Source organism: Tachyglossus aculeatus, chromosome 23 (genome assembly GCF_015852505.1).
Source record: "Tachyglossus aculeatus isolate mTacAcu1 chromosome 23, mTacAcu1.pri, whole genome shotgun sequence".
Taxonomy (NCBI): Eukaryota; Metazoa; Chordata; class Mammalia; order Monotremata; family Tachyglossidae; genus Tachyglossus; species Tachyglossus aculeatus.
In genome coordinates, this window is record NC_052088.1 from 42,679,262 (window position 1) to 42,703,781 (window position 24,520).

Here is a 24,520-nt window from a genome sequence, read left to right on the forward strand (position 1 = left end):
TATTTATTTATTTTGCTTGTCCATATCTATTCTATTTATTTTATTTTGTTAGTATGTTTGGTTTTGTTCTCTGTCTCCCCCTTTTAGACTGGGAGCCCACTGTTGGGCAGGGACTGTTGGGCAGGGACCTGTATATATGTATATATGTTTGTACATATTTATTACTCTATTTATTTATTTATTTATTTTACTTGTACCTATCTGTTCTATTTATTTTATTTTGTTAGTATGTTTGGTTTTGTTCTCTGTCTCCCCCTTTTAGACTGGGAGCCCACTGTTGGGTAGGGACTGTCTCTGTGTGTTGTCAATTTGTACTTCCCAAGCGCTTAGTCCAGTGCTCTGCACATAGTAAGCGCTCAATAAATACGATTGATGATGATGATGATGATGATATTTATTACCCGATTTATTTATTTATTTATTTTGCTTGTACCTATCTATTCTATTTATTTTATTTTGTCAGTATGTTTGGTTTTGTTCTCTGTCTCCCCCTTTTAGACTGGGAGCCCACTGTTGGGAAGGGACTGTTGGGCAGGGACCTGTATATATGTATATATGTTTGTACATATTTATTACTCTATTTATTTATTTATTTTGCTTGTCCATATCTATTCTATTTATTTTATTTTGTTAGTATGTTTGGTTTTGTTCTCTGTCTCCCCCTTTTAGACTGGGAGCCCACTGTTGGGCAGGGACTGTTGGGCAGGGACCTGTATATATGTATATATGTTTGTACATATTTATTACTCTATTTATTTATTTATTTATTTTGCTTGTACATATCTATTCTATTTATTTTATTTTGTTAGTATGTTTGGTTTTGTTCTCTGTCTTCCCCTTTTAGACTGTGAGCCCACTGTCGGGTAGGGACTGTCTCTGTGTGTTGCCAATTTGTACTTCCCAAGCGCTTAGTCCAGTGCTCTGCACATAGTAAGCGCTCAATAAATACGATTGATGATGATGATGATGATGATATTTATTACTCTATTTATTTATTTATTTATTTTGCTTGTACATATCCATTCTATTTATTTTATTTTGTCAGTATGTTTGGTTTTGTTCTCTGTCTCCCCCTTTTAGACTGGGAGCCTGCTGTTGGGCAGGGACTGTTGGGCAGGGGCCTGTATATATGTATATATGTTTGTACATATTTATTACTCTATTTATTTATTTATTTATTTTACTTGTACCTATCTGTCCTATTTATTTTATTTTGTTAGTACGTTTGGTTTTGTTCTCTGTCTCCCCCTTTTAGACTGAGAGCCCGCTGTTGGGTAGGGACTGTCTCTAGATGTTGCCAATTTGTACTTCCCAAGCGCTTAGTGCAGTGCTCTGCACATAGTAAGTGCTCAATAAATACGATTGATGATGATGATGATGATGATATTTATTACTCGATTTATTTATTTATTTATTTTGCTTGTACCTATCTATTCTATTTATTTTATTTTGTTAGTATGTTTGGTTTTGTTCTCTGTCTCCCCCTTTTTGACTGTGAGCCCACTGTTGGGCAGGGACTGTCTCTATGTGTTGCCAATTTGTACTTCCCAAGCGCTTAGTACAGTGCTCTGCACATAGTAAGCGCTCAATAAATACGATTGATGATGATGATGATATTTATTACTCGATTTATTTATTTATTTATTTTGCTTGTCCTTATCTATTCTATTTATTTTATTTTGTGAGTATGTTTGGTTTTGTTCTCTGTCTCCCCCTTTTAGACTGGGAGCCCACTGTTGGGCAGGGACTGTTGGGCAGGGACCTGTATATATGTATATCTGTTTGTACATATTTATTACTCTACTTATTTATTTATTTATTTTGCTTGTACATATCTATTCTATTTATTTTATTTTGTTAGTATGTTTGGTTTTGTTCTCTGTCTTCCCCTTTTAGATTGTGAGCCCACTGTCGGGGAAGGACTGTCTCTATATGTTGCCAATTTGTACTTCCCAAGCGCTTAGTACAGTGCTCTGCACATAGTAAGCGCTCAATAAATACGATTGATGATGATGATGATGATTATCTCTATATGTTGCCAATTTGTACTTCCCAAGCGCTTAGTACAGTGCTCTGCACACAGTAAGTGCTCAATAAATACAATTGATGGTGATGATGATGATGACTATCTCTATATGTTGCCAACTTGTACTTCCCAAGCGCTTATTCCAGTGCTCTGCACACAGTAAGCGCTCAATAAATACGATTGATGATGATGATGATGATGATTTATTTTATTAACGATGTGTATAGATCTATAATTCTATTTATTTTGATGGCATTGACCCCCGTCTACTTGTTCTGTTTTGTCATCTGTCTCCCCCCTTCTAGACTGTGAGCCCGTTGTTGGGTAGGGACCGTCTCTAGATGTTGCCAAATTGCACTTTCCAAGCGTTTAGTGCAGTGCTCTGCACACAGTAAGCGCTCAATAAATATGATTGAATGAATGACGCTAAATAAATATGATTGAATGAATGAATGAAGTGGTAGAACCAGGATTAGAACCCAGGTCCCCGGACTCCCCATCCCGGGCTGTATCCACAAGGCCATCCTGCTTCTCTGAGGATTGCCTTCATTAATTCAACCGTATTCATCGAGAGCTGACTGTGTGCAGAGCACTGTACTGAGCGCTTGGCAGAGGACAATAGAACAGTAGACAAACCCATTCCCTGCCCACAACGATATGAAACTATTCCCTGCTTATAAAGAGTTGAAACTCTAGCAGGAGAGATCAAAGTACTTACAGCTGGAAAAGTCAAAAGCGAATAAAGCGGACCACACACGTACTCTGCACACCGTGAGCATAGTATATATTTACTATTTACATATTTACTACATTTACATTTAGTACTATTTACATATTTACTATTCTATTTATTATGTTAAAGATGTGCATCTAGCTTTACTTCTATCTATTCTGATGACTTGACACCTGTCCGCGTGTTTTGTTGTCCCAAAAGCGAATAAAGCGGACCACACACGTACTCTGCACACCGTGAGCAGAGTACATATTTACTATTTACATATTTACTACATTTACATTCACATTTACTACTATTTACATATTTACTATTCTATTTATTTTGTTAAAGATGTGCATCCAGCTTTACTTCTATCTATTCTGATGACTTGACACCTGTCCGCGTGTTTTGTTTTGTTGGCCCAAAAGTGAATAAAGCGGACCCCACACGTACTCTGCACACCGTGAGCAGAGTACATATTTACTATTTACATATTTACTACATTTACATTTACTACTATTTGCATATTTACTATTCTATTTATTATGTTAATGATGTGCATCCAGCTTTATTTCTATCTATTCTGATGACTTGACACCTGTCCGCATGTTTTGTTTTGTTGGCCCAAAAGTGAATAAAGCGGACCCCACACGTACTCTGCACACCGTGAGCAGAGTACATATTTACTATTTACATATTTACTACATTTACATTTACTACTATTTGCATATTTACTATTCTATTTATTATGTTAATGATGTGCATCCAGCTTTATTTCTATCTATTCTGATGACTTGACACCTGTCTGCGTGTTTTGTTTTGTTGGCCCAAAAGTGAATAAAGCGGACCCCACACGTACTCTGCACACCGTGAACAGAGTACATATTTACTATTTACATATTTACTACATTTACATTTACTACTATTTGCATATTTACTATTCTATTTATTATGTTAATGATGTGCATCCAGCTTTATTTCTATCTATTCTGATGACTTGACACCTGTCCTTGTGTTTTGTTTTGTTGTCCCAAAAGCGAATAAAGCGGACCACACATGTACTCTGCACACCGTGAGCAGAGTACGTATTTACTATTTACATATTTACTCCATTTACATTTACTACTGTTTACATATTTACTATTCTATTTATTTTGTTAATGATGTGCATCTAGCTTTACTTCTATCTATTCTGATGACTTGACACCTGTCCGCGTGTTTTGTTTTGTTGTCCCAAAAGTGAATAAAGCGGACCACACACGTACTCTGCACACCGTGAGCAGAGTACATATTTACTATTTACATATTTACTACATTTACTACTATTTACATATTTACTATTCTATTTATTATGTTAATGATGTGCATCTAGCTTTACTTCTATCTATTCTGATGACTTGACACCCGTCCGCGTGTTTTGTTTTGTTGTCCCAAAAGTGAATAAAGCGGACCACACACGTACTCTGCACACCGTGAACAGAGTACATACTTACTATTTACATATTTACTACATTTACATTCACATTTACTACTATTTACATATTTACTCTTCTATTTATTTTGTTAATGATGTGCATCTAGCTTTATTTCTATCTATTCTGATGACTTGACATCTGTCCGCGTGTTTTGTTTTGTTGTCCCAAAAGTGAATAAAGCAGACCACACACGTACTCTGCACACCGTGAGCAGAGTACGTATTTACTATTTACATATTTACTACATTTACATTTACTACTATTTACATATTTACTATTCTATTTATTATGTTAATGATGTGCATCTAGCTTTACTTCTATCTATTCTGATGACTTGACACCCGTCCGCGTGTTTTGTTTTGTTGTCCCAAAAGTGAATAAAGCGGACCACACACGTACTCTGCACAGCGTGAACAGAGTACGTATTTACTATTTACATATTTACTACATTTACATTCACATTTACTACTATTTACATATTTACTATTCTATTTATTTTGTTAAAGATGTGCATCTAGCTTTACTTCTATCTATTCTGATGACTTGACACCCATCCGCTTGTTTTGTTTTGTTGTCCCAAAAGCGAATAAAGCGGACCACACACGTACTTTGCACACCGTGAGCAGAGTACATATTTACTATTTACATATTTACTACATTTACTACTATTTACATATTTACTATTCTATTTATTATGTTAATGATGTGCATCTAGCTTTTCTTCTATCTATTCTGATGACTTGACACCCATCCGCGTGTTTTGTTTTGTTGTCCCAAAAGCGAATAAAGCGGACCACACACGTACTCTGCACACCGTGAGCAGAGTACATATTTACTATTTACATATTTACTACCTTTACATTTACTACTATTTACATATTTACTATCTATTTATTATGTTAATGATGTGCATCTAGCTTTACTTCTATCTATTCTGATGACTTGACACCCATCTGCGTGTTTTGTTTTGTTGTCCCAAAAGTGAATAAAGCGGACCACACACGTACTCTGCACACCGTGAGCAGAGTACATACTTACTATTTACATATTTACTACATTTACATTCACATTTACTACTATTTACATATTTACTATTCTATTTATTATGCTAATGATGTGCATCTAGCTTTACTTCTATCTATTCTGATGACTTGACACCCGTCCGCGTGTTTTGTTTTGTTGTCCGTCTCCCCCTTCTAGACTGTGAGCCCGCTGTCGGGTAGGGACCGTCTCTAGATGTTGCCAACTTGTACTTCCCTAGCACTTAGTACAGTGCTCTGCGCACAGTAAAAATAATAAAAATAAATAAATGATGGCATTCGGTACTAAGTGCTGGGGAGGATACAAGGTGATCAGGTAAGCGACTGAATGAATGAAAGAGGAATGACGCCCTGGCTTGGGCTGTGGCCGCTAGGCCCGCTTCTCTAATAATAATAATAATAATGGCATTTATTAAGCGCTTACTATGTGTTTGTGTCCCACAGGGTGAAACTGAGTCACGGAGACTCTCAAGAGCGAGTGAAGGCCCTGACTCTGATTGGTTGGCTCCAGCTAATGACGGCCAAGCTGCTTCCCGGCTTTCTGAGTTGTTTCTCCGATGACTTTGTGTCCGTGAGGAGGGAAGCCTGCCTTGCCGCTGGAGCGTTGCGGATCGGAGATCCCATGGTGAGCTGGACAAAAGCCCAACGAGTGTCCTCCTCTTTTGCATTCATTCGGTCCATCGTATTTATTGAGCGCTTACTGTGTGCTGAGCGCCGGACTAGGCGCTTGGGAAAGGACAGTACAACAATAAACAGACACATTCCCTGCCTACAATGAGCTTAAGGTCTACAGCCTTTCCCACCTCCCCTCTGTTTTTATTTTTATTTATTTTTTTAATGGTATTTGCTACGTGCTTACTACGCTCCTGTCTTCCCACTCCAGCCCGTGCTTCACTCTGCTGCCTGGGTCATTTTTCTCCGTAAACATTCAGTCCGTGTTTCCCCACTCCTCGAGAACCTCCAGGGGTTGCCCATCAAAATTATGTATTTATTTATTTATTTTACTTGGCCATATCTATTCTATTTATTTTATTTTGTGAGTATGTTTGGTTTTGTTCTCTGTCTCCCCCTTTTAGACTGTGAGCCCGCTGTTGGGTAGGGACTGTCTCTATATGTTGCCAATTTGTCCTTCCCAAGGGCTTAGTCCAGTGCTCTGCACATAGTAAGCGCTCAATAAATATGATTGATGATGATGGTGAGCTGGACAAAAGCCCAACGAGTGTCCTCCTCTTTTGCATTCATTCGGTCCATCGTATTTGTTGAGCGCTTACTGTGTGCTGAGCGCCGGACTAGGCGCTTGGGAAAGGACAGTACAACAATAAACAGACACATTCCCTGCCTACAGCGAGCTTAAGGTCTACAGCCTTTCCCACCTCCCCTCTGGTTTTATTTTTATTTATTTTTTTAATGGTATTTGTTACGTCCTTACTACGCTCCTGTCTTCCCACTCCAGCCCGTGCTTCACTCTGCTGCCTGGGTCATTTTTCTCCATAAACATTCAGTCCGTGTTTCCCCACTCCTCGAGAACCTCCAGGGGTTGCCCATCAAAATTATGTATTTATTTATTTATTTTACTTGTCCATATCTATTCTATTTATTTTATTTTGTGAGTATGTTTGGTTTTGTTCTCTGTCTCCCCCTTTTAGACTGTGAGCCCGCTGTTGGGTAGGGACTGTCTCTATATGTTGCCAATTTGTCCTTCCCAAGGGCTTAGTCCAGTGCTCTGCACATAGTAAGCGCTCAATAAATACGATTGATGATGATGGTGAGCTGGACAAAAGCCCAACGAGTGTCCTCCTCTTTGGCATTCATTCAGTCCATCGTATTTATTGAGCGCTTACTGTGTGCTGGGCACCAGACTAGGCGCTTGGGAAAGGGCAGTACAACAATAAACAGACACATTCCCTGCCTACAACGAGCTTAAGGTCTACAGCCTTTCCCACCTCCCCCCTGTTTTTATTTTTATTTATTTTTTTTAATGGTATTTGTTACGTGCTTACTACGCTCCTGTCTTCCCACTCCAGCCCGTGCTTCACTCTGCTGCCTGGGTCATTTTTCTCCGTAAACATTCAGTCCGTGTTTCCCCACTCCTCGAGAACCTCCAGGGCTGCCCATCAAAATTCTTTATTTATTTTACTTGTCCATATCTATTCTATTTATTTTATTTTGTGAGTATGTTTGGTTTTTGTTCTCTGTCTCCCCCTTTTAGACTGTGAGCCCGCTGTTGGGTAGGGACTGTCTCTAGATGTTGCCAATTTGTCCTTCCCAAGCGCTTAGTGCAGTGCTCTGCACACAGTAAGCGCTCAATAAATACGATTGATGATGATGATCAAAAAGAAACTCCTCACCGTCGGCTTTTAAATCAGTCCATCCCCTTGCCCCCTCCTACCTCACCTTGCTGCTCTCCTCCGATGCCATCTTTCTCCCTGCGCCTCCATCTCGTCTCTCTCACCGCCAACCCCCTCACCCACGTCCTGCCTCTGGCCTGAAATCATCATCATCACCATCAATCGTATTTACTGAGCGCTTACTATGTGCAGAGCACTGGACTAAGCGCTTGGGAAGTCCAAATTGGCAACATATAGAGACAGTCCCTACCCAACAGTGGGCTCACAGTCTAAAAGGGGGATCTCCTTGCTCCTCAAATCCACCTTCCCCCGCCACCTTCAAAGCCTTATTGAAGGACTTTTGTACTTGTACTTACTGACTTGAACTTCCCAAGCGCTTAGTCCAGTGCTCTGCACACAGTAAGCGCTCAATAAATCATCATCATCAATTGTATTTATTGAGCGCTTACTATGTGCAGAGCACTGGACTAAGCGCTTGGGAAGTCCAAGTTGGCAACATCTAGAGACAGTCCCTACCCAGCAGCGGGCTCACAGTCTAAAAGGGGGGAGACAGAGAACAAAACCGAGCATACTAACGAAATAAAATAAACAGAATGGATAGGCACAAGTAAAATAAATAAATAAATAAATAAATAGAGTAATAAATATGTACAAACGTATCATCATCATCAATCGTATTTATTGAGCGCTTACTACGTGCAGAGCACTGTACTAAGCGCTTGGGAAGTACAAATTGGCAACATCTAGAGACAGTCCCTACCCAGCAGTGGGCTCACAGTCTAAAAGGGGGAGACAGAGAACAAAACCAAACATACTAACAAAATAAAATAAATAGAATAGATATGTACCAGCAAAATAAATAAATAGAGTAATAAATATGTACAATAAATAAATATTTAAATCAATTTAAATATTTAAAACAATCAATAAATACGATTGATTGATTGATTGATTGATTGACTACCTCCTCCAGGAGGCCTTCCCTGACTAAGCCCCCCTTTCCTCTTCTCCCACTCCCTTCTTCATCACCCTGATTTGCTCCCTTTTTTCACCCCTCCGTCAGCCCCACACCACTTTACGTCCATATCCGTCGCTCATTTATTCCTATTAATGTCTGTCTCCCCCTCTAGACTGTAAGCTCGTTGTGGGCGGGGAACATACCTACCGACTCTGTCATTCATTCGTTCAGTCAATCAATCAATCAATCGTATTTATTGAGCGCTTACTGTGTGCAGAGCACTGGACTAAGCGCTTGGGAAGTACGAGTTGGCAACATATAGAGACAGTCAATCAATCAATCAATCAACCAATCGTATTTATTGAGCGCTTACTGCGTGCAGAGCACTGGACTAAGCGCTTGGGAAGTATGAGTTGGCAACATATAGAGACAGTCAATCAATCAATCAATCAATCGTATTTACTGAGCGCTTACTGTGTGCAGAGCACTGCACTAAGTGCTTGGGAAGTACAAGTTGGCAACATATAGAGACAGTCAATCAATCAATCAATCAATCGTATTTATTGAGCGCTTACTGTGTGCAGAGCACTGCACTAAGCGCTTGGGAAGTACAAGTTGGCAACATATAGAGACAGTCAATCAATCAATCAATCAATCGTATTTATTGAGCGCTTACTGTGTGCAGAGCACTGCACTAAGCGCTTGGGAAGTACAAGTTGGCAACATATAGAGACAGTCAATCAATCAATCAATCAATCGTATTTATTGAGCGCTTACTGTGTGCAGAGCACTGGACTAAGCGCTTGGGAAGTACAAGTTGGCAACATATAGAGACAGTCAATCAATCAATCAATCAATCATATTTATTGAGCGCTTACTGAGTGCAGAACACTGTACTAAGCGCTTGGGAAGTACGAGTTGGCAACATATAGAGACAGTCAATCAATCAATCAATCAATCGTATTTATTGAGCGCTTACTGTGTGCAGAGCACTGGACTAAGTGCTTGGGAAGTACAAGTTGGCAACATATAGAGACAGTCAATCAATCAATCAATCAATCGTATTTATTGAGCGCTTACTGTGTGCAGAGCACTGGACCAAGCGCTTGGGAAGTACAAGTTGGCAACATATAGAGACGGTCCCTACCCAACAGTGGGCTCACAGTCTAGAAGGGGGAGACAGAGAACAAAACCAAACATACTAACAAAATAAAATAAATAGAATAGATATGTACAAGTAAAATAAATAAAGAGAGTAATAAATATGTACAAACGTATATACATATATACAGGTGCTGTGGGGAAGGGAAGGAGGTAAGATGCGGGGGATGGAGAGGGGGAGTCGTATTTATTGAGCGCTTTACTGTGTGCTACTGTCCTCCCCCAAGCTGAGCCCTATGTGGGACCGGGACTGTGTCCTGATTATTTATACATTTATTCAATCGTATTTATTGAGCGCTTACTGTGTGCAGAGCACTGTACTAAGCGCTTGGGAAGTCCAAGTCGGCAGGATATAGAGCCGGTCCCTACCCAACAACGGGCTCACAGTCTAGAAGAGGGAGACGGACAACAAAACATATATAGACAGGTGTCAAAATCTTATGTCTACAAAATACAAAGTCTTATATCTACAAAATCTCACGCAGACAAAACCTTACGTCTACCCCGGCAATTAGAACAGTGGCCGGCACATGGTAAACGTTCAACAAATGTCATTAAACGCTCAACAAGTGCCACAGTTGTTATGACTGTCGCTCCGCACAGAGTAGGCGTTCAACAAATACGATTGATTGACTGATCGATAGATAGCTGGCGGCTCTCCCTCTTTTGCAATCCTTCCTAATCAATTCTCTTCACATTTTCAGGTGCTCGATTGCCTCTTGGGGCTGGTGCAGTGCGATCCTTCCTGGAAGATCAAGGCTTACGCCATCAGAGGTAGCCACATTCGGGGGTTTGGTGGCCAAGAAAGTCCGACAGAACCGGGAGGGCGAAGCTGCCCGTGTTTCCACTCACGCACGAGTGGAATTTTGTTATTCCGAAATGTCCCGTCCCCCTCGGATCCGTGAGCCAATTATCCCGGTGCCAAATGGGCCCTGAAGTTCTTCATTCAGTCGTACTTGTTGAGTCTTTCCGGTGTGCGGAGCACTGTACTAAGCACTTGGGAGGGCACAAAATAATAGACACGTTCCCTGCCCGCAACGAGCTTACGGTCTAGAAGGGGAGACGGACATTAATAGAAATAAATTATCCAATCATTCCATCATATTTATTGAGCACTTACTGTGTGCAGAGCACTGTACTAACCTCTTGGGAGGGCACAAAATAATAGACACGTTCCCTGCCCACAACAAGCTTATGGTCTAGAAGGGGAGACGGACATTAATAGAAATAAATTATCGAATCATTCCATCATATTTATTGAGCACTTACTGTGTGCAGAGCACTGCACTAAGCACTTGGGAGAGCACAAAATAATAGACACGTTCCCTGCCCACAACAAGCTTGCGGTCTAGAAGGGGAGACGGACATCAATAGAAATAAACTATCCAATCATTCCATCATATTTATTGAGCACTTACTGTGTGCAGAGCACTGTACGAACCACTTGGGAGGGCACAAAATAATAGACACGTTCCCTGCCCGCAACGAGCTTACGGTCTAGAAGGGGAGACGGACATTAATAGAAATAAATTATCCAATCATTCCATCATATTTATTGAGCACTTACTGTGTGCAGAGCACTTGAGAGAGCACAAAATAATAGACACGTTCCCTGCCCACGACAAGCTTACGGTCTAGAAGGGGAGATGGACATTAATAGAAATAAACTATCCAATCATTCCATCATATTTATTGAGCACTTACTGTGTGCAGAGCACTGTACGAACCACTTGGGAGGGCACAAAATAATAGACACGTTCCCTGCCTGCAACGAGCTTACGGTCTAGAAGGGGAGACGGACATTAATAGAAATAAATTATCCAATCATTCCATCATATTTATTGAGCACTTACTGTGTGCAGAGCACTGTACTAACCAGTTGGGAGAGCACAAAATAATAGACACGCTCCCTGCCCGCAACAAGCTTATGGTTTAGAAAGGGAGGCAGACATTATTATAGAAATAAATTATCCAATCATTCCATCATATTTATTGAGCACTTACTGTGTGCAGAGCGCTGTACTAACCTCTTGGGAGAGCACAAAATAATAGACACGCTCCCTGCCCGCAACGAGCTTACGGTCTAGAAGGGGAGACAGACATTATTATAGAAATAAATTATCCAATCATTCCATCATATTTATTGAGCACTTACTGTGTGCAGAGCACTTGAGAGAGCACAAAATAATAGACACGTTCCCTGCCCGCAACGAGCTTACGGTCTAGAAGGGGAGACGGACATTAATAGAAATAAATTATCCAATCATTCCATCATATTTATTGAGCACTTACTGTGTGCAGAGCACCTGAGAGAGCACAAAATAATAGACACGTTCCTGCCCACAACGAGCTTGCGGTCTAGAAGGGGAGACGGACATTAATAGAAATAAACTATCCAATCATTCCATCATATTTATTGAGCACTTATTGTGTGCAGAGCACTGTACTAAGCGCTTGGCCAGCTTGGTTTCAGTGTGGATCCTATTTATGTCCATGCCATTTCACGCACTCTCACGTGCTTCAGATAAGGCAGCTATTGCTCACATTCTGTATTGTCATCATCATCATCATCATCATCATCAATCGTATTTATTGAGCGCTTACTGTGTGCAGAGCACTGTACTAAGCGCTTGGGAAGTCCAAGTTGGCAACATCTAGAGACAGTCCCTACCCAACAGCGGGCTCACAGTCTAAAAGGGGGAGACAGAGAACCAAACCAAACATACTAACAAAATAAAATAAATAGAATAGATAGGTACAAATAAAATAAATAAATAAATAGAGTAATAAATATGTACAAACATATATACATATATACAGGTGCTGTGGGGAAGGGAAGGAGGTAAGATGGGGGGATGGAGAGCGCTTAGTACAGCATACAGTAAGCGCACAATAAAGTCCACTGATGGAACAGTAAGCACACAATAAAGTCCACGGATGGATTGATGGATTGGGCGAGCGGCACGTAAGAACCGGGAAGAGAAACCGAGTCCCGACCCTTCTGCACCTCCTCTGTCAACCGAAGAAGCAATAAGGTGCCCCGTTCTTTTTATTTCAGTGGGATTCATTAGGCGCTTACTACGAGCCAGGCACTGTACTGAGCGTGGAGTGATTGACCGGCGGTGAGATCGCCGTGGGCAGAGAACGTGTCTACTTACTCTGTTATAGTGCTCTCTCCCAAGCGCTTAGTACAGTGCTCTGCACGCAGTAAGCGCTCAATAAATACCATCTGTTGGCTGAACGATTAGGCAGTTAATAGTAACACTATACACTGTGTTTCTAGTTCTCTCTATATAGAAATGCACTGTAAGCTCACTGTGGGCAGGGAACATATCTGTTGTACTATATATATAGCAATAAATACCATCTATTGGCTGAACGATTAGGCAGTTAATAGAAACACTATACACTGTGTTTCTATTTATATATAGAAATACACTGTAAGCTCACTGTGGGCAAGGAACGTATCTGTTGTACTATATATATAGAAATATATATATATATATAGAAATACACTGTAAGCTCACTGTGGGCAGGGAACGTATCTGTTGTACTATATATATAGAAATATTTATATATATATATATATATATATATATATATACTGTAAGCTCACTGTGGGCAGGGAACGTATCTGTTGTACTATATATATAGCAATAAATACCATCTATTGGCTGAACGATTAGGCAGTTAATAGAAACACTATACACTGTGTTTCTATTTATATATAGAAATACACTGTAAGCTCACTGTGGGCAGGGAACGTATCTGTTGTACTATATATATAGCAATAAATACCATCTATTGGCTGAACGATTAGGCAGTTAATAGTAACACTATACACTGTGTTTCTATTTCTCTCTATATAGAAATGCACTGTAAGCTCACTGTGGGCAGGGAACGTATCTGTTGTACTATATATATAGCAATAAATACCAGCTATTGGCTGAACGATTAGGCAGTTAATAGTAACACTATACACTGTGTTTCTATTTCTCTCTATATAGAAATGCACTGTAAGCTCACTGTGGGCAGGGAACGTATCTGTTGTACTATATATATAGCAATAAATACCATCTATTGGCTGAACGATTAGGCAGTTAATAGAAACACTATACACTGTGTTTCTATTTATATATAGAAATACACTGTAAGCTCACTGTGGGCAGGGAACGTATCTGTTGTACTATATATATAGCAATAAATACCATCTATTGGCTGAACGATTAGGCAGTTAATAGAAACACTATACACTGTGTTTCTATTTATATATAGAAATACACTGTAAGCTCACTGTGGGCAGGGAACGTATCTGTTGTACTATATATATATATATATATATATATATATATATATATATAGAAATACACTGTAAGCTCACTGTGGGCAGGGAACGTATCTGTTGTACTATATATGTAGCAATAAATACCATCTATTGGCTGAACGATTAGGCAGTTAATAGAAACACTATACACTGTGTTTCTATTTATATATAGAAATACACTGTAAGCTCACTGTGGGCAGGGAACGTATCTGTTGTACTATATATATATATATATATATATATATATAGAAATACAGTGTAAGCTCACTGTGGGCAGGGAACGTATCTGTTGTACTATATATATAGAAATATATATATATATATATATATATATATATAGAAATACACTGTAAGCTCACTGTGGGCAGGGAACGTATCTGTTGTACTATATATATAGAAATATATATATATATATAGAAATACACTGTAAGCTCACTGTGGGCAGGGAATGATGATGATGATGATGATGGCATTTATTAAGCGCTTTCTCTGTGCAAAGCACCATTCTAAGCGCTGGGGAGGTTACAAGGTGATCAGGCTGTCCCACGGGGGGCTCACAGTCCATCCCCATTTTCCAGAGGAGGGAACTGAGGCCCAGAGAAGTGAAGTGACTTGCCCCAAGTCACCCAGCTGACAATCGGCGGAGCCGGGATTTGAACCCACGACCTCTGGCCCCAAAGCCCGGGCTGTTTTCCACCGAGCCACGATGTGTTGCATCGTCCCCTCCCAAGCGCTTCCGCACCCAGAAAGAAAGCGCTCAACAAATAGCACCCACCGACTCCGCGTGTTTGCCCCGCCGCCGCCATCGTCGCTGTGTTTGTTAAGCGCTCACTCGGGTCCAGACACTGTAGTGAGCGCGAGGGTGGGCTCAAAGAAATCGGGTGGGCTCCCAGTGGCCGTCCCCATTTTCCAGACGAGGCAACCGAGGCCCAGAGAAGCTAAGCGGCCCGCCCGAGCTTCCCCAGGGCAGGCGAGCGGCGGAGGCGGGATTAGAACCCGGGACCCCCCGTCCCCCGGGCCCGGGGCCTAGCCGCGCGTCGGTGGTCCGTGCCGTTGGCAGCTCTGGGGAGGATTGGGCGAGCCAGCCCCCGGCTGAGGGACCTGTTACTGTGGACCGTCCATTACGAGGAGGAGCCCGGCCTGAGGCTGGAGGCCTGCAGGGCCATCGTCACCCTCCGGCTGCGGGGCGACGCCGTCCAAGACACCCTCATGGACGTGCTGCTGCTGGAGACGCACGAAGCCGTCCTCAGGTACGTCCCCGCCCTGCCTCGGTGGACCCATCGGGGCCTAATCGTCGCTCTGAGCACTGGGGTAGATCAATCAATCAATCAATCAATCAATCGTATTTATTGAGCGCTTACTATGTGCAGAGCACTGGACTAACCGCTTGGGAAGTACAAATTGGCAACATGGAGAGACAGTCCCTACCCAACAGTGGGCTCACAGTCTAAAAGATCAATCAATCAATCGTATTTATTGAGCGCTTACTGTGTGCAGAGCACTGGACTAACCACTTGGGAAGTACAAATTGGCAACATATAGAGACGGTCCCTACCCGACAGTGGGCTCACAGTCTAAAAGATCAATCAATCAATCGTATTTATTGAGCGCTTACCGTGTGCAGAGCACTGGACTAAGCGCTTGGGAAGTACAAGTTGGCAACATAGAGAGACAGTCCCTACCCAACAGTGGGCTCACAGTCTAAAAGATCAATCAATCAATCGTATTTATTGAGCGCTTACTGTGTGCAGAGCACTGGACTAAGCGCTTGGGAAGTACAAGTTGGCGACATAGAGAGACAGTCCCTACCCAACAGTGGGCTCACAGTCTAAAAGATCAATCAATCAATCAATCAATCGTATTTATTGAGCACTTACCGTGTGCAGAGCACCGGACTAAGCGCTTGGGAAGTACAAATTGGCAACATGGAGAGACAGTCCCTACCCAACAGTGGGCTCACAGTCTAAAAGATCAATCAATCAATCAATCAATCGTATTTATTGAGCGCTTACCATGTGCAGAGCACTGTACTAAGCGCTTGAATAATGACGATGGCATTTGTTAAGTGCTTACTATAATAATAATAATGATGATGGCATTTGTTAAGCGCTTACTATGTGCAAAGGACTGTTCTAAGCGCTGGGGAGGATACAAGTTGTCCCACGGGGGGCTCACAGTCTTCACCCCCATTTTTACCGATGAGGGAACTGAGGCTCGGAGAAGTTAAGTGACTTGCCCAAGGTCACACAGCGGACTCGTGGTGGAGCTGGGATTCGAACTCATGACCTCTGACTCCAAAGCCCGGGCTCTTTCCACTGAGCCACGAATACTATGTGCAAGGCACTGTTCTACAAGGAGGATACAAGGTGATCGGTTTGTCCCACGGGGGGCTCACAGTCTCCACCCCCATTTTACAGAGGAGGGAACTGAGGCCCAGAGAAGTGAAGTGACTTGCCCAAGGTCACACAGCTGACAACTGGCGGAGCCGGGATTTGAACCTATGACCTCTGACTCCCAAGCCCGGGCTCTTTCCATTGAGCCACGCTGCTTCTCAATTTATTGAGCGCTTACTGCGTGCGGAGCACTGGACTAAGCGCTTGGGAAGTCCAAGTTGGCAACATAGAGAGACGGTCCCTACCCGACAGCGGGCTCACAGTCTGAAAGAATGGGGCTCACGCTCTTATCCCCATCATCATCAATCGTATTTATTGAGCGCTTACTATGTGCAGAGCACTGTACTAAGCGCTTGGGAAGTACAAATTGGCAACATCTAGAGACAGTCCCTACCCAACAGTGGGCTCACAGTCTAAAAGGGGGAGACGGAGAACCAAACCAAACATACTAACAAAATAAAATAAATAGAATAGATATGTACATGTAAAATAAATAAATGAATAGAGTAATAAATATGTACAAGCATATATACTTATATACAGGTGCTGTGGGGAAGGGAAGGAGGTAAGATGGGGGGATGGAGAGGGGGACGAGGGGGAGAGGAAGGAAGGGGCTCAGTAGAGTATCATTAGACCCTACCAATAATCACGTCAATCATCATCATCATCAATCGTATTTATTGAGCGCTTACTGTGTGCAGAGCACTGTACTAAGCGCTTGGGAAGTCCAAGTTGGCAACATATAGAGGCAGTCCCTACCCAACAGTGGGCTCACAGTCTAAAAGGGGGAGACGGAGAACAAAACCAAACATACTGACAAAATAAAATAAATAGAATAGATATGTATAAGTAAGATAGAGTAATAAATCTGTACAAACATATATACAGGTGCTGTGGGGAAGGGAAGGAGGTAAGATGGGGGGATGGAGAGGGGGACGAGGGGGAGAGGAAGGAAGGGGCTCAGTAGAGTATCATTAGACCCTACCAAAAATCACATCAATAACCCTATGGCGTTCTGTTGATCTCCAAGGCCTCCCTTAGAGCCCCCTGACAGAGCCTTTTGGACAGATGAGGGAACTGAGGCCCAGAGAAGTGAAGTGACTCGCCCAAGGCCACACAGCAGACAAGGGTCGGAGCCGGGATGAGAACCCCCGGGCCCGGGCTCTCTCCGTTAGACCACACTGCTCCTCCTGCCCCCTTTTTTTAAAAAAAATAGTATTTGTTAAGCGCTTCCAGATCTGCCACTTGCCTGCTGGGCGACCTTGGACAAGTCGCTGCACTTCTCTGTGCTTCAGTTCCCTCATCTGTAAAATGGGGATGAAGACGGTGAGCCCCACGCGGGACAGGGACTGTATCCTATCCGGCTATCTGGTATCTACCCCAGCGCTTAGTACAGTGCCAGTCACATAGTAAGCACTTATTTTACTTGTACAGATCCATTCTATTGATTTTATTTTGTTAATATGTTTGGTTTTGTGCTCTGTCTCCCCCTTCTAGACTGTGAGCCCACTGTTGGGTAGGGACTGTCTCTATTTTACTTGTACATATCCATTCTACTTATTTTATTTTGTTAATATGTTTGGTTTTGTTGCCCGTCTCCCCCTTTTAGACTGCGAGCCCACTGTTGGGTAGGGACTGTCTCTATACGTTGCCAACTTGGACTTCCCAAGCGCTTAGTACAGTGCCAGTCACATAGTAAGCACTTATTTTGCTTGTACAGATCTATTCTATTTTATTTTGTTAATATGTTTGGTTTTGTTCCCCGTCTCCCCCTTCTAGACTGTGAGCCCACTGTTGGGTAGGGACTGTCTCTATATGTTGCCAACTTGGACTTCCCAAGCGCTTAGTACAGTGCTCTGCACACAGTAAGCACTTATTTTACTTGTACAGATCTATTCTATTTATTTTATTTTGTTAATATGTTTGGTTTTGTTCCCCGTCTCCCCCTTCTAGACTGTGAGCCCACTGTTGGGTAGGGACTGCCTCTATATGTTGCCAACTTGGACTTCCCAAGCGCTTAGTACAGTGCCAGTCACATAGTAAGCACTTATTTTACTTGTATATATCCATTCTATTTATTTTATTTTGTTAATATGTTTGGTTTTGTTCCCCGTCTCCCCCTTTTAGACTGTGAGCCCACTGTTGGGTAGGGACTGTCTCTATATGTTGCCAACTTGTACTTCCCAAGCGCTTAGTACAGTGCCAGTCACATAGTAAGCACTTATTTTGCTTGTACAGATCTATTCTATTTATTTTATTTTGTTAATATGTTTGGTTTTGTGCTCTGTCTCCCCCTTCTAGATTGCGAGCCCACTGTTGGGTAGGGACTGTCTCTATATGTTGCCAACTTGGACTTCCCAAGCGCTTAGTACAGTGCCAGTCACATAGTAAGCACTTATTTTACTTGTACAGATCTATTCTATTTATTTTATTTTGTTAATATGTTTGGTTTTGTTGCCCGTCTCCCCCTTTTAGACTGTGAGCCCACTGTTGGGTAGGGACTGTCTCTATATGTTGCCAACTTGGACTTCCCAAGCGCCTAGTACAGTGCCAGTCACATAGTAAGCACTTATTTTACTTGTACAGATCTATTCTATTTATTTTATTTTGTTAATATGTTTGGTTTTGTTCCCCGTCTCCCCCTTCTAGACTGCGAGCCCACTGTTGGGTAGGGACCGTCTCTATATGTTGCCAACTTGTACTTCCCAAGCGCTTAGTCCAGTGCTCTGCACACAGTAAGCGCTCAATAAATACGATTGATTGATTGATTGATTGAATACCACAATTATTATCATTATTATTATTACTACATGCCAGATACTATACTAATCTCCGGGATAGGTACAAGCTAATTAGGTTGGACACAGTCCCTCTCCCACATAGGGCTTACAGTCTTAAACCCCATTTTCCAGAACGGGTATTGAATCCCCAACTTACAGTTGAGTAAACTGAGGCCCAGAGAAGTGAAGTGACTTGCCCGAGGTAACACAGCAAGCAACTGACAGAGCCAAGGCCCTCCGACTGACAGATCCGGGCTCTTCCCACTAGGCCACACTACTCCCTCTAGACCGTAAACTCGCTGTGGGCAGGGAATGGGTCCGTTATCATCATCATCAATCGCATTTATTGAGCGCTTACTACGTGCAGAGCACTGGACTAAGCGCTTGGGAAGTACAAATTGGCAACATATAGAGACAGTCCCTACCCAACAGTGGGCTCACAGTCTGTTCTGCTGTCCTCTCCCAAGCGCTCAGTGCAGTGCTCTGCACACAGTAAGCGCTCAATAAATACCACCGATTGATCGATCGATTGATTGCTCGCCATTCAGAAGGCTCTGATTCCATGAAATGTGGTTTCTTTTCTTGTCAGGGAAGTGAACCACGCCATAGAGGTCCTTCATTTGCAAGGCAAGGGGAACCAAGAGATGATTCGGAAGATCAAGGACAAGGTAAAGATGTGGCTATGCCAATCACTCGATTAATCTTATTTACTGAGCGCTACTGTGTGCTGTACTAAGCAATGACTCTCCCCCGCTCCAGACTAAGCCCCCCTTTCCTCTTCTCCCACTCCCTTCTGCATCGCCCTGACTTGCTCCCTTTCTTCTTCCCCACCCCCCTACCCTACAGCACTTATGTACATATCTGTCATTTTATCATCAATCGTATTTATTGAGCGCTTACTGTGTGCAGAGCACTGGACTAAGCGCTTGGGAAGTACAAGTTGGCAACATCTAGAGTCAGTCCCTACCCAATAGTGGGCTCGCAGTCTAAAAGGGGGAGACGGAGAACAAAACCAAACATACTAACAAAATAAAATAGAATAGGTATGTACATGTAAAATAGAGTAATAAATATCAATCAATCAATCAATCGTATTTATTGAGCGCTTACTGTGTGCAGAGCACTGTACTAAGCGCTTGGGAAGTACAAATTGGCAACATCTAGAGACAGTCCCTACCCAACAGTGGGCTCACAGTCTAAAAGGGGGAGACGGAGAACAAAACCAAACATACTAACAAAATAAAATAGAATAGGTATGTACATGTAAAATAGAGTAATAAATATCAATCAATCAATCAATCGTATTTATTGAGCGCTTACTATGTGCAGAGCACTGTACTAAGCGCTTGGGAAGTACAAATTGGCAACATCTAGAGACAGTCCCTACCCAACAGTGGGCTCACAGTCTAAAAGGGGGAGACAGAGAACAAAACCAAACATATTAACAAAATAAAATAAATAGGATAGATATGTACAAGTAAAATAAATAAATAAATGAATAAATAAATAGAGTAATAAATATGTACAAACATATATACATATATACAGGGTATACATATATACCCCAGAACGTAGAACGGTGTTTAGTACATAGTAAGGGCTTAACAATTTCAGACTGATAAAACAATGTATTACAGATATACATAGATAGATACATAGGTGCTGTGGGGAGTCATTCATTCAATCGTATTTATTCATTCATTCAGTCAGTCAGTCAATCGTATTTACTTATTGAGCGCTTACTGTGTGCAGGGCACTGTACTAAGCGCTTGGGAAGTACAAGTTGGAAGCATATAGAGACGGTCCCTACCCGACAGCGAGCTCACGGTCTAGATGGGGAGACAGACATTAATACAAATAGATAAAACAATATATTACAGATAGACACAGATAGATACATAAGTGCTGTGGGGAGTCATTCATTCAATCGTATTTATTCATTCATTCAGTCAGTCAATCGTATTTACTTATTGAGCGCTTACTGTGTGCAGGGCACTGTACTAAGCGCTTGGGAAGTACAAGTTGGAAGCACATAGAGACGGTCCCTACCCAACAGCGAGCTCACGGTCTAGGTGGGGAGACAGACATTAATACAAATAGATAAAACAATAATTACAGAGAGAGACATAGGTGCCGTGGGGAGTCATTCATTCGGTTGTATTTATTGAGCGCTTACTGTGTGCAGAGCGCTGTACCGAGCGCTTGGGAAGTACAAGTTGGAAACATAGAGAGACGGTCCCTTTTCATCCCCCTTTTCCAGATGAGGAAACTGAGGCAGGGAGAAGTGAAGTGACTTGTCCGAGGTCACAGGGCAGAGTGTCCCCCAAGCCCCCCGGCCCTCACGGGCCCGACCTTCCTCTCCCTCTCCTCCCCCTTCCCCTCCCCACAGCACCTGTATATATGTTTCAGACTATCTTCCCCACCCACCTACAGCACTTATGTACATATCTGTCATTTTATCATCAATCGTATTTATTGAGCGCTTACTGTGTGCAGAGCACCGTACTAAGCGCTTGGGAAGTCCAAGTTGGCAACATATAGAGTCAGTCCCTACCCAACAGTGGGCTCACAGGCTAAAAGGGGGAGACGGAGAACAAAACCAAACATACTAACAAAATAAAATAGAATAGGTATGTACACGTAAAATAGAGTAATAAATATCAATCAATCAATCGTATTTATTGAGCGCTTACTATGTGCAGAGCACTGGACTAAGCGCTTGGGAAGTACAAATTGGCAACACATAGAGACAGTCCCTACCCAACAGTGGGCTCACAGGCTAAAAGGGGGAGACAGAGAACAAAACCGAACATACTAACAAAATAAAATAGAATAGGTATGTACACGTAAAATAGAGTAATAAATATCAATCAATCAATCAATCGTATTTATTGAGCGCTTACTATGTGCAGAGCACTGGACTAAGCGCTTGGGAAGTACAAATTGGCAACACATAGAGACAGTCCCTACCCAACAGTGGGCTCACAGTCTAAAAGGGGGGAGACAGAGAACAAAACCAAACGTACTAACAAAATAAAATAAATAGGATAGAAATGTACAAGTAAAATAAATAGAGTAATAAATATGTACAACCATATATACATATATACAGGTGCTATGGGGAAGGGAAGGAGGTAAGATGGGGGGGATGGAGAGGGGGACGAGGGGGAGAGGAAGGAGGGGGCTCAGTCTGGGAAGGCCTCCTGGAGGAGGTGAGCTCTCAGCAGGGCCAGTATATATGTACAGTATATATGTACAAGCATATATACATATAGAGAGAGAAGCAGCGTGGCTCAGTGGAAAGAGCACGGGCTTTGGAGTCAGAGGTCATGGGTTCATGTCTGCTGTGTGATCTTGGGCAAGTCACTTAGCTTCTCTGTTGAGTATTAATTATTTTATTTATTTATAGTGATGTCTGTTTATTTTTTATTGATGTCCGTCTCCCCGCCTTTAGACTGTGAACTTGTGGGCAGGGATTGTCTCTCTTTATTGCTGTATTGTACTTTCCCAAGCGCTTAGTATAGTGCTCTGCGCACTGTAAGCGCTCAGTAAATGCAGTTGAATGAATGAAGGAGTTTATAGTCTACCTTTCCTGGCATTCATTCATTCATTCATTCATCCTGGCACCTTTCCTGGCATTCATTCATTCATTCATTCATTCATTCATTCATTCTGGCAGTACGTTGTTCAATAGGTTCTAACCGCGACTCCACCCCTTGCCCGCTGTGTGACCTTGGGAAAGTCACTTCACTTCTCCATGCCTCAGTTCCCTCACCTGTAAAATGGGGGTGAAGACTGTGAGCCCCGGTGTGGGACGTGGACTATGTCCCACCTGATTACCTTGTATCCACCCCAGTGCTTAGTACAGTGCCTGGCACATAGAAAGCACTTATATTTTTGAGAAGTGGCATGGCCTAGTGCTGTAGGAGGAGAAGGGCTTGAGTTCTAATTCTAACGCCACCACTTGCCTGCTGGGCGAGCTTGGACAAATCACTTCACTTCTCTGTGCTTCAATTCCCTCGTGTGTGAAATAGGGGTGAAGACGGTGAGCCCCATGTGGGACAGGGACTGTGTAATAATAATAATAACAATAATAATAATAATAATAATAATAATGGCATTTATTAAGCGCTTACTATGTGCCAAGCACCGTTCTAAGCGCTGGGAAGTTACAAGGCGATCAGGTTGTCCCACATGGGGCTCACAGTCTTAATCCCCATTTTACAGAGGAGGTCACTGAGGCACAGAGAAGGGACTTGCCCAAAGTCCCACAGCTGACGATTGGTGGAGCGGGGATTCGAACCCATGACCTCTGACTCCAAAGCCCGGGCTCTTTCCGCCGAGCCACGCTGCTTCTCTATGTGTACAGCCTGATTAGGTCGTATCTACCTCAGCGCTTTGTACAGTGCCGAGCGCATAGTAAAGTGCTTAACAAATACCATAAATATATGCATATATACGTGTATATTCTAAAGATACATACATCCATAGGTGCTCTGGGGTTAGGAGTGGGGTGAATATCAAATGCCAAATGCAAGTGAATTCACTGCAATAGAGCCCGGACCTCGGAGACCCAAAGAGCTGGGTTCTAATTCCGGCTCCTCCGCCTCTCTGCTGTGTGACCTTAGGCCAGCCACTTTAATAATAATAATAATAATGGCATTTATTAAGCACTTACTATGTGCAAAGCACTGTTCTAAGCGCTGGGGAGGCTACAAGGTGATCAGGTTGTCCCACGGTGGGGTCACAGTCTTCATCCCCATTTTACAGATGAGGTCACTGAGGCCCAGAGAAGTTAAATAATAATAATAATAATAATGGCATTTATTAAGCACTTACTATGTGCAAAGCACTGTTCTAAGCGCTGGGGAGGATACAAGGTGATCAGGTTGGCCCACTTGGGGCTCACAGTCTTCATCCCCATTTTACAGATGAGGTCACTGAGGCCCAGAGAAGTTAAATAATAATAATAATAATAATGATGGCATTTGTTAAGCGCTTACTATGTGCAAAGCACTGTTCTAAGCACTGGGGAGGATACAAGGTGATCAGGTTGTCCCACTTGGGGCTCACAGTCTTGATCCCTATTTTACAGATGAGGTCACTGAGGCCCAGAGAAGTTAAATAATAATAATAATGATGGCATTTGTTAAGCGCTTACTATGTGCAAAGCACTGTTCTAAGCACTGGGGAGGATACAAGGTGATCAGGTTGGCCCACTTGGGACTCACAGTCTTCATCCCCATTTTACAGATGAGGTCACTGAGGCCCAGAGAAGTTAAATAATAATGATAATAATA

At 42.3% G+C, this 24,520-nt stretch overlaps 1 protein-coding gene across 1 annotated transcript in view; it reads left to right on the plus strand.

The window, feature by feature from the left end:
• HEATR4 (HEAT repeat containing 4) overlaps positions 1–24,520 on the plus strand; it is a 103,330-nt gene that overhangs the window by 44,234 nt on the left and 34,576 nt on the right. Inside the window, 4 exon segments of the mRNA XM_038765504.1 lie at positions 5,701–5,881; positions 10,428–10,497; positions 15,108–15,297; positions 19,810–19,888. Of these exon segments, the coding sequence (XP_038621432.1) occupies positions 5,701–5,881; positions 10,428–10,497; positions 15,108–15,297; positions 19,810–19,888 (520 nt within the window).